The sequence below is a fragment of the Falco biarmicus genome, chromosome 5, assembly GCF_023638135.1.
Source record: "Falco biarmicus isolate bFalBia1 chromosome 5, bFalBia1.pri, whole genome shotgun sequence".
NCBI classification, from domain to species: Eukaryota; Metazoa; Chordata; class Aves; order Falconiformes; family Falconidae; genus Falco; species Falco biarmicus.
The window spans coordinates 84,134,020-84,151,810 of NC_079292.1; the positions used below are offsets into that span (position 1 = coordinate 84,134,020).

A 17,791-nucleotide genomic window follows, 5' to 3' on the forward strand; every position below is an offset into this window, starting at 1 on the left:
TTATACATCGCACATTAGGTCAAAAGGAATGGGGAAAATTCTCTTTCATTGAATTCCTGACTTGCGTAGATTTATCCGGCACTGACTGTGCAGATTTCGGTCAAAAAGATGGAGCAGTCAGAGCAGGGGGGACTAGGCAGTGTCTTCATGTGCAAGCAGTCAAGTCTGCATTTCGATGGTATTTCTAGAACAAAAGTGGCTGTGACCCAAATTAGCCATTAAACTGCCTCTGACCACGGGCCATAATTCTTCAGGACTAAACCACACAATGCAGGTTATTGCGCAACACTGTCCCCTGGAATCGATGCTCCTTGGCTCACGCTGCAGTGTCCCTGTCTTGGACGGTTACAATGAAAACAGCCTGAACCCGAGTGGCCGTAGGTGCTGTTCCCACCACACTGGCCTGATCCTGCTCGGACTCATGAGCTCTTGGCCTTTGCGGTGTCCCTCTATCAGTGCGTTCCACTGACTGTGAGCAGAGTGTGACATGCCATCGGCTTTTGGTAATTCGGTTTATTCTTTTCCTTACAGTACTGGGGTCTGCAGACAGGCTTCCCCATCTTGGTTAGCACTTACCCCCCCACACACATTTACCTCCCCTGCTGTTCCCACCTGAACTGTCCTGGCGCGGTGGTGCTGGTTTCTGGGTGCTGCCATCTCTTGTAAGCGGGGAAGATGGTTTTAAATATAGCTCCAGCTGGATCTGTTTCTCACGAAGGTGGAGTAGCCTCAAAGCACACTGCCAGAGTCCCCTTTCAGAAGCATGATCTAGGGTTTGTGGCTGATTTTCACAAACTCTTCTGACCTGGAGCAGGAGTTGGATGGCCTGCAGTCACTTCCCCTACAACCGTTGTTCTTGTTTATTTTGCTGTCGCATCTCTTGAGTACCAATTGCTGTTGCCAGTTTGAATGCTGCTGTTTCAAGGCCAGTGCTCTGATGTCTGGTCCCCAGTTTGAAGCACTACCTCGCTTTGCTGGGTCTGTGGAGCTGGAGATCCCGATGAGGGAAGCTGGCCGCGTGGTGGGCTTTCTGCTGCACCTGGAAAGCAAGAGTTGTTCCACCTTCCCATCTCTCCTTCTCCTCTTTGTTCTCTGCCCCTATTTTCCTCTTTCTTCTCTGTTGGTAAGTTTATCCTGGAGCAAGAAACACAGTGAGGAGGACAGTGGGGATGAAGTGGGCAGCAGGAGCTGTGCTCAATGAGGTGGCACGCAGCATTGCCCAGTGGGCTTGGGGGCAGTGCTTGGCCCATGCCAGCTCCCCTTTTCTCTTGCCCTCCAGTTCTCACACACTTTGGCTCCCTCAGCTGCCAAGCTCAGGATTTTCTGAAGGGAAAGACACACTCATCAGAGCAGGGAGGGGAGATGGCACCTCAGGTCACCGTGTGCGCTGTGGGAACTGCAACCGCGTGTCTTGAGCTGGTGGCCGCTGGTTGCAGAAACAAGGAGAGGAGGAAGGGGAGTGCTGTGGGAAAAGTAGAGGAGGCTGTTGGAAGCAGCTGCCACGTCACCTAGAAGCTCCGTGTCACCTGGATCTTGTCCACAAGAACCCACAGCACAAATAAAACGTGTTGTCATCAGGCCTCCAAGGGTGGAGGGATCCCTCAGGAGCATTCTGCCGGCTGGGCTGCAGGCTGGCTTTGCAGAGGGGAGTGGTGCTTGCAGCCCGTCCAGAAAGAGCACCTCTTACGTAAAGAATAGCCGGGTTGAAACAAAATGGATTTTAGTTTAAAATTTTAAAAAAGTTGGTTTGTTTTTTTTTAAAATAAGTTTTTAAAGGTGCATGATCCCATAACGTTTACTCCTGGCAGCCCATGGTCTGGCATTGTTAGACAGTGTACATCTGTCCAGTTGTGAGCAGCCCCTTGACTGGGGCAGAGGAAATCTGAATTCTGTTTCTGGATCTCTTCTTCATCTCCTACTCTCTGATCTTCAGCGTATTGCTGCATTTCCCTCTGTTCCCTGCCATCCTCACCCCTCGTAATGTAGCAAGCTGGAATAATCTCCCACAAAACAGAGAGCTGGATTTTAGTACGTTAAAAAAAGACCTGTTCAAAAAGTGTGTGAAACATCATGGATGAATTTGATTGTCCACTTTTGCTCATAATGTAAACGTTTTTTTCAAATAAAGGTGTTTTCAATAATATAAATTATATCAGTTAAAATGCAAGCTGCATGTACACACTGCTACTATGTTGAAGTATGTTAAAAAACTGAATTGGTGAAAGTCATCAGTAGAGCAAGGCTTCACTTAATTAATATATTCACTTAATTAATAAATCCTCTTTCAGAATGCTGTTTTGGGCATTTTACTAAGATTGCAATTTCCATACAGATACAGCTTGTCAAAATCTAATAAACAAACATGGGTCTAAGTAATCTAATAAACAAACAAATGGGTCTAAATAATAAGTAATGTCAGAACTTACCTGCTTAAATATAAGAATAAATGTACATGAAGCTGTGCATTTTCAAAAATAAATGTCGTTGTTGAGATAGTATACCTTCTCATTTAAGATCATAGCAAAAATTATGTTGAAATTTACCAAGCAGAGCTAACTTCAAAGCTAATCAAATTGCTCAGAGCCTTGTCCAGCTGAATTTTGAGAAAGTCAGCAAGGACAGAGAATCCACAACCTGTTCCAGTGCTGCACCACATTTAAGATGGAGAATATTTTCGTGATGTCAGATCAGAAATTCCTTTGTTGCAGCTTTCATCTGTTGCCTCTATTCTTTTTGCTGTGGGCAGACTCTGTCCCCATCTCCCCCACAACACTGCTGCAGACAAGTGAAGAAAACAAGAAGAAACATTTAGTTCATACAAAGCCTGAGTTTTATAGCAAACCAAGGAATTGTAATTATTACAATTAATTCTCTTCCTTTGGTGAAACTGTGTTAAAAAACACAAAACATGATGAAAATCAATGGTTCAATTAAAGGATTTACATTTTGTGTCCCTGAAGCAGGACACTCTGTCTGTGCTTATACAGCATTTACTTTTTGTGCGCTGCCTTCTCAGCCTGAGGACACTTTCTGTTGCTGTGCCTTGGATTTGGTAGCCTTGGGTTTCACTGCTTTGCCCTTAGCTGGATCTTTGCCTTTTTTTGTCTGTCGGCTTTCGTATTCTCTAAGATCTTCATTGCTTTCTTGGCCACGGTGGCTGCCAGTTTCTTGGTTTTCCTTGGGATTTCCTTCACAGCCGCAGGTAATCGGGGCTTCTTGGCAGTGCCAGTCAAGGAACAGGTGGTTCTTGCCCTTTGCTGCCTTCTTGGCACCTTCCTCTTGGCTTGTTGTTGAGTTTGAAGGAGCTAGAAGTACCAAGTCTTCTTGTGCTGCTCTTGCCTGGCTCCTGAGCCCCAGCCTGGTGCAGCTGTTGTCCTGTACTGCGTTGCCTTCAGTTCCCTTTCAGAGTGGTGAGAGAAAGTTCTTCTGTGCTTCTGGGAGACAGTCATTGCCCTTAAATCAGCCCCGCTGGAGAGTGGGGGCTTGCAGGACTTGGATTCTCATGCCACCTTCTCCAGTGCCTTAGCTGGTGCCTTAGAGGCTGGAGCAGAAGCGGCACCTGCAGCGGCAGTTGCTTCAAACATGATAGCCAGCACAGCCTACCAGCGTGACATCTTGACCAAGGTTTTGGTTTCACACTGATGCACGTCAGCTTGCCACTTCTTGCACTGGGTGCCTTGCACCTACAAAGTCTTTGCACGCTGACGGCATTCCTGTGAGGCTTACAGCTCTGACTGTTCCCTTGTAGCACCAAAGCCAGATGGTATCAGCAAACACACCCACTGGGAAATGCTTGCACCTCAGTGTGTCCTTTGTCTGGTACCCAAATAGCACAGATCAGCTGGAGCAAGCGGTGTTGGCCATTATTATGGATTAGCAAATAAAACCTGTTTTCTTCTGCAGCAGCTTAGACTTGGCCTCCAGCCTAGTCCTCGCTGTGGAGAAATAGTTCGTGAGTTTCTTTTCTGCCTGGTGCAGTGTGAATGCAGTCGTTCCTGAGACTCTCCACATCGTGGTAACAAGTAATTATCTCATCAGCTCTGCTTGAGCCCCAGCACCATCATTACACCATTTCTCTTGGCTCCGCTGTCCATCAGCTGGTATCTCTGTAGTTTCCCTTTGGTTTAGTTTAGGAAAGGCATCTGAACCCTTCATAGTCTTTGCAAGCCCCTTTGCAATTTCTGTTCCCTGAGAGGGGCCCTGCTTCAGGGCAGATTTTAGCTCTTCAATCTGTAAGCTTTTTTGGTCCTGCTACCAGTTTTCCAAACTGGGATGCGACCAAGCTAGCCACCTGAAAGTAAATGTGCCTGTGCCCTACCCTACCGGTACCTGCACAGAAATGGTAGAAGCGATGAGTGGACATGGTGTTCCCTCACTGAGTACAGACTGGGGCAAGGGAAGTTAACTGGTTGTGTATGTGAATGCAAGGGCTGTATATTTTAGAGAGATATAGCTGTTCTGGGGGCACATCTGAGTGGCAAGCAGAAACAATGCTACAAGTACTGTGTAAAACCAATGGGCACCAGTGAATTAAAATTTCTGTTAATAATTCCTAATCGGTAGTTTCCCAGGTCTTTGTTTCTTTTTCAGATTATTCCTCTTCTTTCTCTCCCCTGCTTACTAGGAGCTTCTACCAGCCTTTTCATCCAAGCAGAACCCATGCTTTTGGCTGGACAAAATGGACATTTTAAAATCCTATGAAATTAGCTGGGAAGTTCTCAGATGCTCGGATACCCTCCCCTGCCTGGTCAGCTAGCTCGAGTGTGTCACAGCTCAGACCTCACTGCTTACAGCAGAAACTTGGGAGCCTCCCATGTGGTCATGGCTAAAGAATTAACTGACGCTAACAGTCAGCACAGCCAGGCACGGCAGTGCACTAGCAAAGAAGGAAGACAGCAGAGATACCACAGCAAAGGAGGAGATCCTCGTCATGTGTGAAATGAGAATCACTTTTCACCCCTTTCCCCCTCTCTCCATTGGCCTCAGGGTGGGTCTCCCATTCCATCCCCATTGCCAAGAGCACTGGGCCCCCTGGAAGAGGATCAAGGTGTCAGATTCTACTTTGGCGTTAGGGAGTGGAGGTTAGTGGTGACATTCCACAAACCTTCTGGATGTGGCCATTGATGAGAGCACAGGAGCAGCTCTGAACTCTGGGAGGAGGAAGTGAAGAAGTAGCAAGACTACCTTGAATCTTCTGAAAATAATTGCTTTGCTGATAAGAAAATTTTGTAAGATGCAAGAATACTGCTCATGAGGACCTCCAGACAAGGAAAACTTGTACAACTGCAGGGAACACAACACATGACTCCAAGGCAAGGAACATGCAATGTGCTGCTCTTTAGTGAGCTTCCAAGCGCTTCTATCCCAACCTCTCCTGCAAAGGGCTTCTCCAAAGACAACAGGGAAACTAAAATCAGGATTTACCACCCAGGCCCCAGGTGCAAGCTCTTTTTGCACCGGGTAGCGTGAGCTGCAGCAACTGCACAAACAGGAGCTAATAGGCAACTTGTGTCTGTGAAACCTTAACCGCAGCTAGAAGGTGAGTCTCATTGTGAAAAACTGTGGTGCAAAACCAAGTTTCTCCCCATGACTAGCAGATGATTACAGAGATATGAAGCCAGTGCCTTCCATTAAGGAGGGGGAAAATGCGATCTGGAGCAGAGTCTGGGATGCCCAGACCAGGGGGCTGAGCTGTAGGAGAACGGAGTAACACTAGAACACAGCCTGCAGCTCCCTGTGCAAAAAGAGGGTCTTCTCCAGGCCTGCGCAGCACGGCGGCAGAAGCCAAGTCAGCTGGGCAGGGTGCGCTGGAGGCTGGAGCTGCGCTGCTGTGGGAAGCAGCGAGGTGCAAGCAGCTCTGGTGGGTGCTTCCCCACACCCAGCTCTCAGCGTGGGGAAGGTGCATTCTGCTTTGATTGCAGACTCTGTTTTTCTTAGTGTAAATGAGATAAGCTGCCAACCACTTAGCCTCAAGCTAGAGCGGACACTTGAGGACAAGTGCAAGTGCTTGGGCTTTGGTCACATTTATCTGCATTCACTGTGGGGGAGCCATTCACTAGGTTTCAAAATCCTCAACCCGATCCAGCCCCTTTCCTCCCTTCCTGCTGGTGATTCCAGCCGGTGTCAGTCACTGGTAGCAAGGGATGGAGCCGCTGCTGCCTAGAGACGTGGGAGGGGGGAGCGGAATTAATACAGGTAGGAAGAGAAAAAATTCTGGGCTCACAGAGTCAGGATTAAGGGTCATTAGTTCCTATAAGGAGGCTGAGGCTGGGCTAGCACAGAGCTGCAGGGCAGGAATGAGAGGCACTCACAGGGTTGAAAAATGTGTACTCAATTCAATAGTTTCACCCTAATTTGCCTCATCCCCCAGCACCAAAACAAGCTCAACAGTGGAACAAAAATAAACGATGAGTCAAGTCTCCAGGTAAAGGTTTTGCAGTGCAAGCCTGGAAAGCCAAATTGCTAGTAAAACACATAATAACATATAATCTTAGCGCACACTCAGCAACCAGGTGCCCTCAATTCTTTATCAGTGGCATCATCTACAATCCTGCAGCATGCAGCAGTGCACAGCACAGGGGTCCAGGTTTCATAAACCTACACTCCCCGTAGCACTCCTATACACCTTGAACTCCTGCCTTCTCTCCTTCCCACTTCCGTCTCACAAGCTGGGGTCCCTGCTCTTGTCTAACTTAGATGTAGCCTCAGTGACACTCACCCCACAGTGCTTCAGATTTGCATTTGCAATCCCCCCACTACACACACACCCTCCCACACCTGTGATGTTCACTCCAGGCAGACCTCATCCTCATCCTCATCCTCATCCTCATCCTCATCCTCATCCTCATCCTCACAGCTTTCGTACATCTCCGTGGTGCTGCATATTCCACACCACCAAAGGCAGTGCTTGGTCATGCAACTGCTGAAAACTTCTCCCTAGGTATGGCATCCACAGCTGTGTCACAAGATGAGTTGGCAGCTCTAGGGACAAGGCCCTTCGCCCCATGTCCTAGGCAGCAAGCTGCTTCTACATCTACCATGGCTTTTTTCTTACACCCAGGACTGGAGTCATGCGAGTGCTCTGCCTGGCAGAGGCGCCTGAGCAAGTGTGCTACCGATGTGTTGGGTCTGTCGTTCAAAATAGGGTGATGAGTCTTTGTGGAATGAACACAGAATATAACGTACTGTTTGTATAATAAATAAGCACTTTAGTATATGCTTATAGTTAATATATGCTTATATTAAGTAAGCATATTACATTGTATGTGCTTATAATAAATACGCATATCAGCTTATTTATATGCCTGTGCCCAACTGCAAGGAACTCTGCTATTCCCCTGCTCGGGGTCTCGCTGCAAGTCAGTGTCTGTGGTGCATCAGCACTTGTGGAGCAGAGAAAGTTTTTCTGCTTGAGGTTTTCGCTTGAGGCGAGGGGAAGCAGGTGTCTGCGTTTCTTGTGTGCAGCCCGAGAACCAACCAAATGGTGATGTCGGCGCTTGTTTCAAAATGCGATTTCTGAGCAAAGGGTGAATGGAAAAAATAAATATGTATTTATATCGACACACACCAACACGCAGCTTCCTGTTGACTAAACAAGCAACCTCTCCTCTGCTTTGGGGCTAGGTAATTAGTTTTAGTTATTCACCACATTTTTGCTCTCTGATTTCTTAGCAATTCTCTTTCTGAATCTTTAGTAACAGTAATGGTGATACTCCTCCTCACCCCTTACACCTAACCACTGCTCTTCAGGCTGCTGTTATTTCTCTGCTGTTCTCACTTCAAGACAGGGAATAGAGCTCTGAACACAAGAAGCCTGAAGCAATGCTAGGACATCCTTCTGTGATCCTGATAAGCTGGAGCAGTGTCTCTTGCTAGGTAACAGCCCAAACACACCAGCACAGGACCCTTTCCAGCCTTCCCCACTAGCCTTTAACTGACCCGGGCTTTGATCAGAAGCAGAGATGGAGTCATCTTCAGTAAAATTGTTTTTCTCTGCCACCCATAGCCCCCTCACCAAATAAGTTTGCATTGAGCAGAAAGGAAGGAAAACCAGAGTGGTCAGCACCCCTCCTCGTGCATTAGCTCCCAGCCAAAAGGGTCGCACTGTATATTAAAGATTTGGCAATTTAAGGCCAGGGAGGAAGCTGGACTAGCAGCTAGATTAGGGTTCAGCAACCAGCAACCTTTCTATGGTTTTCCAAAATACTTATTTTTAACCAGAGCAGAGATGACACCTGCAAATGAGCAAGGTCTTGCCTTGGCAAGGTACTGCAGCTCCTGCTTTAGGCAGTCCTGCATAGCAGCTGAGGGTCCTTCTCCAACTGTCACCCTGGGCTTGCCATGAGGCCCTAAAAATACATCCACACTAACACGTTTCTTCTCTGGGGATTAGAGCCGGAGGCACAGTACCGCTGCCACTGGCTTTGGGCACTCACACCTCCACTATGAGGGAAGTTGCTGGTCTAAACAAATGGCATTAGAAAGCCTACATCAGTATTTAGATTTGAGAGCCCTGCCAGAGAGTGACCTAAGTACAGTTCATCTGTTCATACGTTTGTTCGTTCTTTTTTGCCTCGGTGGAGTGCAAAGAGGGTCTCAATATTTAAGGAAAAGTGCTGATCTTTTAAACATGGAAGAGTGAATTCCATTTACAGGCAAGACCAGAGAAGGATCTAGTTAAATATTTTATGAGACTTGACAGGTTAAACCTTTGAGAAAATCATTACGCACAAATTTAATTTATGGGGAACACCAGGCTGGCCATGAAGATATTTCTTGGCTCCTTTCAGAGCAGAAAATGTCATGTAAAATTTTCTGCAAGCTTTTGCCTATTGAAATTAGGAGCCACAACACGAATAAAGCTGAAACTACCTTAATTTATCTGATGGAACACAAACAGTTGTGATGTCTAAGAAACAGATTTCCCGGGGTGTGTTGCTTTTTTTTCTTTTTAATGTCCTGTGTAACAAACATCCTTCTTGCAATATTGAAAGAAAAAACTAGTATGAAAGGGGGACAAAACGACTCTTGGTCTGACCTAGGAGATTTGTCACAAGGTGCTGCTAAGGCAAAGGCTGAAAGGGGCCAGCTGTTTCATTAACAGGAGCGTCCCCTTTGATTCTGTTCAGTAGGACAGGGATTCGCAAGGACTGCAGGCTCTTCCAGCTTTGGTCAAACACCAGCAGCCAGATCCCCAAAGAGGATAATTGCCACAACCCTTGAGACCGATGCAGCTGCCAAAATGTGAAGCCGCTGAGCATGTGCCCTACCCAGACGTTTCCCCAAGGAGTCGGACAGCCCAGCCCCGGCCCTTCCAGGAGTACTTCTTCTCCTGAAGTGTGCCATGCCAGCCGCTCTCAAAGACAAGTACGCTCAGAGTGCTGGGCTAGAGTCATCTGCTCTGTTCTGGCGACTCGTCTCTCCTTTTCATGTGTTTGCATATACTGGTTTCACACAGTCCTAGCATGCTGAAAGCCAGTAAAATTAATACGAAAAGTAAATCAAGCAGAGAAAAAAATATTAAGAACTACCCTAGCATGAGGTAAACAAAAGCCCTGTTTCTCAGCCATAGAGGCAGAAACGGAGCAGAATGTCCCCCAGCTACCTCCTCAGCACCCTGCCCAGCCAGACCCGCTGCCCCCTCCCTTGGCTGTCCCCCAGCCCTGCAGAGGGGATGGGTGCCCGGCAGGGGCTGGGGGCGGTGATGGAGCACAGCCCGGGTGGCAGAGTGTGGTGTTAGCGGAGCAGAGCGTGTGCGTCCTGAGCGTGAGCCCGGGCGTGACGTGCAGCCGCACACGTGCTGGGCACAGCCGCCGGGTGGGGGGTCCCGGCAGCCACCCCAGCGCTGGCAGATCACAGTGCCGGTGCCATCTGCAACAGCAGGATCAGGCCCTGAGTCCTTCCCCGCTGGTCCTTTGCACACAGCTTTGCCATGCAGGCTCGCCACCGCTCCTGGCATGTCAGCCTGGCTCAGGCACCCATGGCTGCGTTCAGGTGCCAAAGCGGGGCCAGGTGCTCCCCGTCAAACCCCGGGCTCTCCGGAGCTGCGTCCCTCTCACTCCTTCCTTCGGCTTCTGTGTCGCCCCTCGCTGCCAAGCAGCTGCCGGGCCTTTCGGGGGGACACAGAGGAGGGGGAGGCCTGCCAGCACTTTGGCATTCCCTGGGCTCCTTCCAGCTGGGCTCTGCGGGCGCTGTGCAGAGCTCCCTCGGCGGGCAGGGCTCGTCACCGTCTCCACTGCACAGCTGCGTGACCCGGGGCCTGCAGGGATGGTGTGGTTTTGCCCACATTCACGTTAGCGGTACACGAGCTCCCAGGCCCCCCGCTAACCACCAGACAATGCTTCCTGCCTCATTATGTTATTGATAAAAATTCAGAATAATTTTGCAGGCAGGGAGGGCCCAGCGGGGAGAGCAGCGGGGGGGGAGGCAGCCAATGGGTGCTGAGCATCTTTCAGAACTGGTGCCCCTCCGCATCTCAACCCTCTGCTCTTCAGCTCCTGCAGCTCCAGGAGACCTTTCTAACTCCTCCCTCAACCACACCCCGATGAAACCCGGCGGGGGGGGGGGGGGGGGGTAGATAGGGGTGAATGGGGAGGGGACACAGGGGACAGCCCACACTTCTGTACATCAAGTCAGAGGGGTGCACAGCCGGAGCCTGCGAGACAACCTCTCTGCAATCCCATCACCTGAGAGAGACCCTGGCAGTCATGGACAGGTAAAAGGAGTGCCTCCAGTTTCTTGCTCATATACGAAACAAGGGTCCTTCTCTTAGAATTAACCCGCTCCCCATTCAGTGCTCACTGTCCCTTTCACTGTTTGACTCAGTAACCTAACTCCCTGCCCCGTCCTGCTCTTGCATGTGCATCTCTGTGTCTCTCATTCTTTCTCTTTGACTGTCCGCCGCCCTGTACTCTTTTCCCTTTCTGTCATTTCTCTTTCTCATTACTATTCTCTGTTCCTTTTCATTCTTTTTCTTTTCTAGAAACAACAACAAAAAAAAGACAGCAGAAAGATGAATATTCAGATGCTATCTGCCACCTAAGCACCTCAATCCTTGCCCACTCTTCTCTCCTTATACACCTATTCTTTCTCTTGCAACAGATTTCTGTATCAGTCTCTTTCTGCTGCTCACACCCTTGTGCTTGTAAGCACAACCCGTGCCAGCACTGGACTGCTCTACTTGCACTGCCATTATGCTGCGAGCTAATTATTACTAATCACTCTCCACAATTGCATATCGTTCACACATTCAGGGGCCTTCACTCTGATTTGAGGATTGGCTTCATGGATCTTTATTTGAGGAGAAGATCTCTGTTCTGTCTACATCAGTGCCGGGTATAATCACAGCTCCTATGTCCTTGCTGCTTTCCCTTGAGCTATACTATAGCTATAGGAGTTGCTCATGTATCCAGCAGTTCGTACCTAACTGCACATCTGCTGAGTTGTTCTCCACAACATCTGTTAATTCATTGTTCTTCTTGTACCAGCCATGTTCTGAAATCCTCCCTAGCAAAAACCCCTGGGACAGTGAACTCCAGAGAGAATGGAAAATAGCAACTGATGTTAATGAACCATTTCTGGTTGAACAAAAAGCTCCTGTGACTCAAAATCGTTTTCACTTTGTTAGGACGGTGAAAAATAACTCAAGCGATCGTAATTTTCATTTTTCTGGGTTTTGGGGTCATTTCTTGTTCTTCACCGTTATTTGCATCCACATGCTGCTCTGCAGGGGCAAAACCACTGAATAGAGAAAAATGGGAAGAAGTAAGAAAACGGACAGTTAGAAGAAGAATCAGAAACATTTTGAAAGCAAATGCATTTGCCTAAAACTTCACAAAAAAGAGAAAAGGGAAAGCCTATTTTCCCTTAGATTTCTAATGTGTTGAAAAGCATTTTTCCTTGTGGGCTTTGATGAAACATCAGCATAATTGTCATTGTGTTTCACCTGGCTTATATGGTTCTTCAACGAGCGATTGCATTTTTCACAATTGCTCTGCTCTGTTTTCTGCGGTTGTGGCACCCCCCAGGTAAGAGCTTTGCAAGCCTCTGGCCTGTCGTACCTGCTCATTTCCCACATGATTCCCTGGGCTATCGTCTCTGGACAACCTGAGGATCAGTCACACATAGAAGGGGTGTCCCCTCTCCAGCACCTCTGTTATGGGGGAGAGTTTTTCCCACATCCCTGCAATAACACACATCTAACCGGGAGAAGCCTGAGATGAATCACTGCTTGGCGGTTTTGTGAGGGGACCAACGTGTGTGTGTGTGTGTGTGTCTGTCTGTCTGTCTATTAGGGAATATACAAGCATGTTCATAACTGTGCAAATAGGGTGAATCTAAGGTGGTAGAGGAAGCAGGGTGGCTCTACGTGTAAGAAATAAATCAAAACTGATGATGAAGAACATGCAGTGGGTATGGGAAACACGCACCCAAGATGAACTGCCAGAGAAAGGGGTGATGAAATGCAGTGGGATCAGTTTGTGCTCTACTCCTGCCACAACCTAGAAACCCAGCAGAGCAGAGCCCTGGCAGTGCTTACAGCACAGACCTCCAAGAGCTGCCTGAGGCTCTTGCTGGGCTGAGTAACATGCCTAGAAGGGATGCTTTGCTCTCTGAGTGTGTGCAGGACTCTGCAGAGCCTTGTCTTCTCTATGGACTTTCTCCTAGCAGGAAACACGGCCACAACTCCCATGCGATCTACTGCTCCAGCAGCATGTCTGCATAGAGTGGCATAACTGAGTATGTGCGTGCTTGCTCTTTCTGTGTGAGCAGCACAGGTATTTTTGCGCTGCAGGCTGAGGGTGACATGGCAGAAAAGAGGATGTGTGCAGGTAGCTTCTCTATTCGTGGGACAATCAGGGTAGCCAGGGTGCTTGTGGGAAGAATACGTCTCTCTGGCGATGTGATGTGAGGTGCAATAGCAAGCGCTACAGGAAAGCAAAGCACGTGCACTCGGTAACAAAAGGCAAGAGGATGTGCGTGAGGACATGGATGAGTGAGCACCTGTGGTGCAGTGGCCACGTGTGAGGGTGCACAATGGACAGAACTCCTGGAGGAGCAGAGAGGATGGATGCCGCTGTTAGCTGGAGATTAAGTGCTTTGCAGTGCTCAAGTTTTATGGTGACATTGGCAAACAGATGAAGGGATTTTGCGTAAGAAACTTTTCCTTGCTTAGACTCTCAGATTTAAATTGGATTTAAATTCCTAACAAGCCTCAGTTCCCCTTTCCTACACCTCACTGGAGACTTCCCAGAAAACCCAGCTCAGTAGCACCTAAACCAACCCCACCTCCCTGCTGAGCATCAGTCTATCAGAGGGAAAAGATGACAGAGGGCATGATTATTTTTAACCCATTCAGTTCTGTTTTGCATTGGGGGAGGTAAGTATCTCACCTCAACGAACACAGCTGTTCTCAGCTGCCTATGTGCCTCCACTTGGCAGTGAGGCTGTTAGATATGGCTCGTGACTACCTTACCCTCCCCGTGCTCCTACTGCCTTGTCCCGGCAGGATCCCTGGGCATGGGAGCAGGCTCTTGCCAGTCTTGACATTTGTCTGATGGGGGAATGGTACGTGTGCCTGGCGGGGTGTCAGCGTGCCTCCCCCATTATATATTCTGTCAGCTAGTCTGTGGCGCCTTACCCCAGCCCCTAGCCCTGCACATTTTCAATCATACCCTCCTCAGTCTTCTCTAAAGAGGCTCTAATTCCATCCATCCCTTGCCCCAGTGGCTTTTCAGGATTTCATACAGCAAAAATAATATTTCTTGATGACTGAACTCAGACACTCTCATCTTCCCAGGTCTTCTCAGACACTTTCATCCTTCTCCCTCATTGGTGTCCACCCTTTGGATATTCTTAGATATTTTCACACTCTACCCAGCCATAGTTGCTGTTTGACTAATCACTACTAATTCACTTACTGTTTCCACTCACAAGGTCAACTGCTTCATCCCCACAGTCACGTCTGCACCCTGTCCCTAACATATTGTATGCAAATCACTGGTGCTCTTCTCGTACTGAGAGGCCTGGACATGAGGAGGATATTTTTGGTGCTGAGCCCTCAGCAAAGACATGGCCAACTGCTGGATGCAGGGTGGGGCTAGTGGAAATTCTCTTTTGTCTTCTGCAGCCTCCTGATGAAAAGGAAACTATTCCTCTACAACTTCAAGAACCTGCGCCGGGCCAAGGGCCGGCGTGAAACCTACCTCTGCTATGTTGTCAAGCGCCGTGACAGTGCTACATCATGCTCCCTGGACTTTGGATACCTGCGCAATAAGGTACAGGGAACACCTTGGCATCTTGTTCTTACATCCATGCTGAGGTGCATGCAGCCCCAGTTGGCCTGGGGCAGCAGGGAAAGGAGGGCTGCGACAGCACCGAGGGTGCTGGCACACACGTCCATGAGCATGGACACTGCACTGGTGCGTTCTGTCTAGGGGATGCAGCCTCCAGGTAAACCTGTACTTTTTGCTACCTCCGAGTGTGTCAGCAGCAAGACCTCCATACTCCCTGCTGCTTTACCAGTCTACCTACTTTTCTGCTTGGCTCCCACACATTCCTCTCGTACGCACCTACACATCAGTGTGCCACTGAGCTTTTCTAGCCAGTCTTCCACTTGAGTACCACTGTGCCTTCTCCCTCTGAGTGCTGACCCTAGGACCTACCCCCAACGTTTTTTCTCCTTCCCTCACACCCTACCCAGCTCACTCTTCCCTCCTCACCCCTCTTACACCCTGCTCCCCCTCCCCGCCTCACTCCTTGCCCCTCTCCCTCTTTCATGAAGATGGGCTGTCACGTGGAGGTGCTCTTCCTGCGCTACATCTCAGCCTGGGACCTGGACCCAGGCCGCTGCTACCGGATCACCTGGTTCACCTCCTGGAGCCCCTGCTATGACTGCGCCCGGCACGTGGCCGACTTCCTGCGCGCCTACCCCAACCTGACCCTCCGCATCTTCACGGCCCGCCTGTACTTCTGCGAGGACCGCAAGGCAGAGCCCGAGGGGCTGAGGCGCCTGCACAGGGCCGGGGCCCAAATTGCCATCATGACTTTCAAAGGTGAGATGCGCAGGCGAGAAAGAGATGACGGAAAGCTAAGGGGGCTTGGGGAAACCCAGCAGGGTGGGAGAAGCTGGGACAAGGAGCCCAAGAAGAGAACGGCAGGATGTGATGACCTAGTATCCTAGGAGAGGTCAGTGTCCTCTCTGGGGCAGGCTTGAGCACCCTGTAACTCCCCCGTGCATTGCACAGATTACTTCTACTGCTGGAACACATTTGTGGAGAACAGGGAAAAGACATTCAAAGCCTGGGAAGGGCTGCATGAAAACTCTGTCCATCTGTCCAGGAAACTTCGACGAATCCTCCTGGTGAGGGCCAATTTTCTTTCTCCTTCCAGTGTCTCTTCCCCTCAGCTTCTTCCTCTCTTCCTCACTCTTGTTCCTTTCTGCTCTAGCTGCCCATCTCCGCCATCTGCCATTTCATTCATTCCTGTCTTCACTTTCCACATCCCTCATGCCTCTCCCCTGAATTCCTTCATATCTGCTCATTCTCTTCCCCTTCTTCCACCTTTCATCCCATCTCCTGCGATTCCTTCCTCCTTCCCCATCTTCATAGGTTCCTGCTCACTTGACAACTGACCTACCATCTATATTTTGTCCTGCAGCCGCTGTACGAAGTAGATGATTTGCGAGACGCCTTTAAAACTCTGGGACTTTGAAGTGAAAGTCATCATCAATCAGAAGACTTTACAAACACTTGTTCTTTGATTTCCAACTCTCTCCTTACAACAGATCTTTCTCTTCTTGCCTCTTTACATCTTTCTTCCTTCCAGCCCTGTGACTAGAGATAAGACTATACTTACTTTTTCATTTCCAAGGAGAATTAGGCTGATCTTCTAAAGACACATTCCCCAGACTCACACCTCATCCATTGCTAGCTGGGAATAGCCAGGACTGCAGTGACACTGCCAGAGAGCGATTTGCCCTCCCTCAGTCCCTGCAGAGCTAATTCAGGTGGTCCACTAAATGGAGTTCTGGGTTTAGCCTTGCCCAGGTGGGAGCAGGCGGCCCGCAAAGCCGTTTGTGCGAGCGTGTTCTCACTGGCACTGCACGCACCGCACTGGATTCGTGAGGGCGTCGGGGAGCGTGTCTCCTGGCTCCTCGAGCTGCACTACACTGAGCTGCTCTGTGTCCTCCCCTGTGAAACGGTTTCTTTGTCCTTCTGGATGTGGGTAGGAAGTTGAAAACCATCACTATTTAAGGGGTATAGCCTATGTCCTAACAGCAAAATTGGCTGGTTATTGGAAAGCTCAACTGAGAGTATTGAAGTGAGTCCTGGACAGCCCAGGTAGCTCAGCTTGCAAACTTCCCTTGAAGCCAGCAGGTTTTCTAGGTGGGTTGTGTGCAGGCCCGGGCCCTGTAGTGCCTCCTGCCCAGAAAGGAAGAAGCTTCAGTAGCTGTGGGTCCAGGTTTCGTGACCTAGGAGAGGTTGAAACTAGACAATAAAAGGCTAAAATGAAAGCAGAAGATTTGATGGCCAAAATTTTCAAGTGTGAGCTGCAATTTTGGGTGTCTAGCAAGATATTTCCAATGCAGAAATAGGAAGTCCACTCAACCTCTATTAATTCTGATGAGAGCCGTGGCAGCTCAGGGTCAGTACTGATCAGTGCGTGGACATCCCACCCAGCCAGGAAAGGAACCACCAAGGCACCTCACCTCTGCAATGTCTTTCCAGCGTACATCTACTGGAAAACACACTTCATTTCCACATTGCATTGTCCCTCAGATTCAATTTCTCATTTGTGTAGGCTGAGGCTGTGGCGTTTTAGATGGTGTGTTGACATCCAGATCAGTTACCATGTGTTTCTTCACACACCTCAGGGAGGAGCACCACAGCTCTCACTTCTGGAGTACTTTTCATCCACTGAGCATTTCCTCTTAGATCAGACCTGCAACAAACTCCCTCCCTAGCCAGGTGTCCTCTGCTGGAGGCACCTTACCAATACCACAGTGTTCTGTTTTTTCAGGCATTTTATTGCCCATAATATGGCCAAATATGACTAGTTGGTGACTGGACTGAGAGCTGACCAGAAAAAACAGCTGGCATGAGCAAAGCTTTACAGCCTGTAGATAGGTATCTTCCATAGGGGGCAAAATCAAAGCATCCTTCTGCCTGGCAGTCACTGTGTTTCCACTAGAGGACACCATCAGCACCTCGTCTTGGGGACACAGTCTTTACCAAGCTGAAGATGCAGGTTCCTAGTACATGCCCACTCACCACTACCTTCCCACTACCTAAATTACAGATGGATCGTCCTCTGCAGTCTAACCTCCTGAGGCTTTGCCAAGGCTAAGTGTTTCTGTCCCACATTCTGAGGGTGCTCTGTCATTTCCTTCATGATGGCTGTGAATTCTCTGCTCCATCCTGTTCCGCTTTCTGGACAGGCTGGAGGCTCCTGTGTTGCTCCTCAGAACACCTCCTCCGGTGGTAAGCCAGCCGCCGGAGGACAGCAGAGAGACCTGCTCCCACAGTGCCTCCTCCTGCTAGGAGAGGTCACAACTGAGTGCGTCACAAGCTTCCTACAGCTTCAGGCTCCTGAGACACTCTCAGCTCGAGGAATTTCAACCAGGAACAGCAATGAGAGTTCTTTGCAAAGCATTAATTTGCAAGCATGGCGTTGTATATTTGTTTGATATGGTGGATATTATTTATATAAATAAAGGTCTTACAAATGAGCATCTGGTTTTGTCATTATTTTGGTACCATGTGGATGAGGGAAGTAGAAGTTGACACAAAGG

At 49.1% G+C, this 17,791-nt stretch overlaps 1 protein-coding gene across 1 annotated transcript; it reads left to right on the forward strand.

Annotated features, from left to right (window-relative positions):
* The first annotated feature begins 10,615 nt into the window (after positions 1–10,615).
* AICDA (activation induced cytidine deaminase) lies at positions 10,616–17,728 on the forward strand. Its single transcript, XM_056340611.1, has 5 exons — positions 10,616–10,714; positions 14,129–14,276; positions 14,783–15,053; positions 15,246–15,361; positions 15,658–17,728. Exons 1-5 carry the CDS (start codon positions 10,707–10,709, stop codon positions 15,709–15,711), a joined length of 597 nt encoding a protein of 198 aa, XP_056196586.1. The 5' UTR covers positions 10,616–10,706; the 3' UTR covers positions 15,712–17,728.
* Positions 17,729–17,791: the final 63 nt, after the last annotated feature.

Bases quoted from the DNA above. Each gene is read 5' to 3' on its own strand.
- AICDA (XM_056340611.1), top strand. The intron at 14,277-14,782 runs GTACAGGGAACA...TCTTTCATGAAG, and splicing joins TTGGATACCTGCGCAATAAG to ATGGGCTGTCACGTGGAGGT. The intron at 15,362-15,657 runs GTGAGGGCCAAT...TTTGTCCTGCAG, and splicing joins AACTTCGACGAATCCTCCTG to CCGCTGTACGAAGTAGATGA.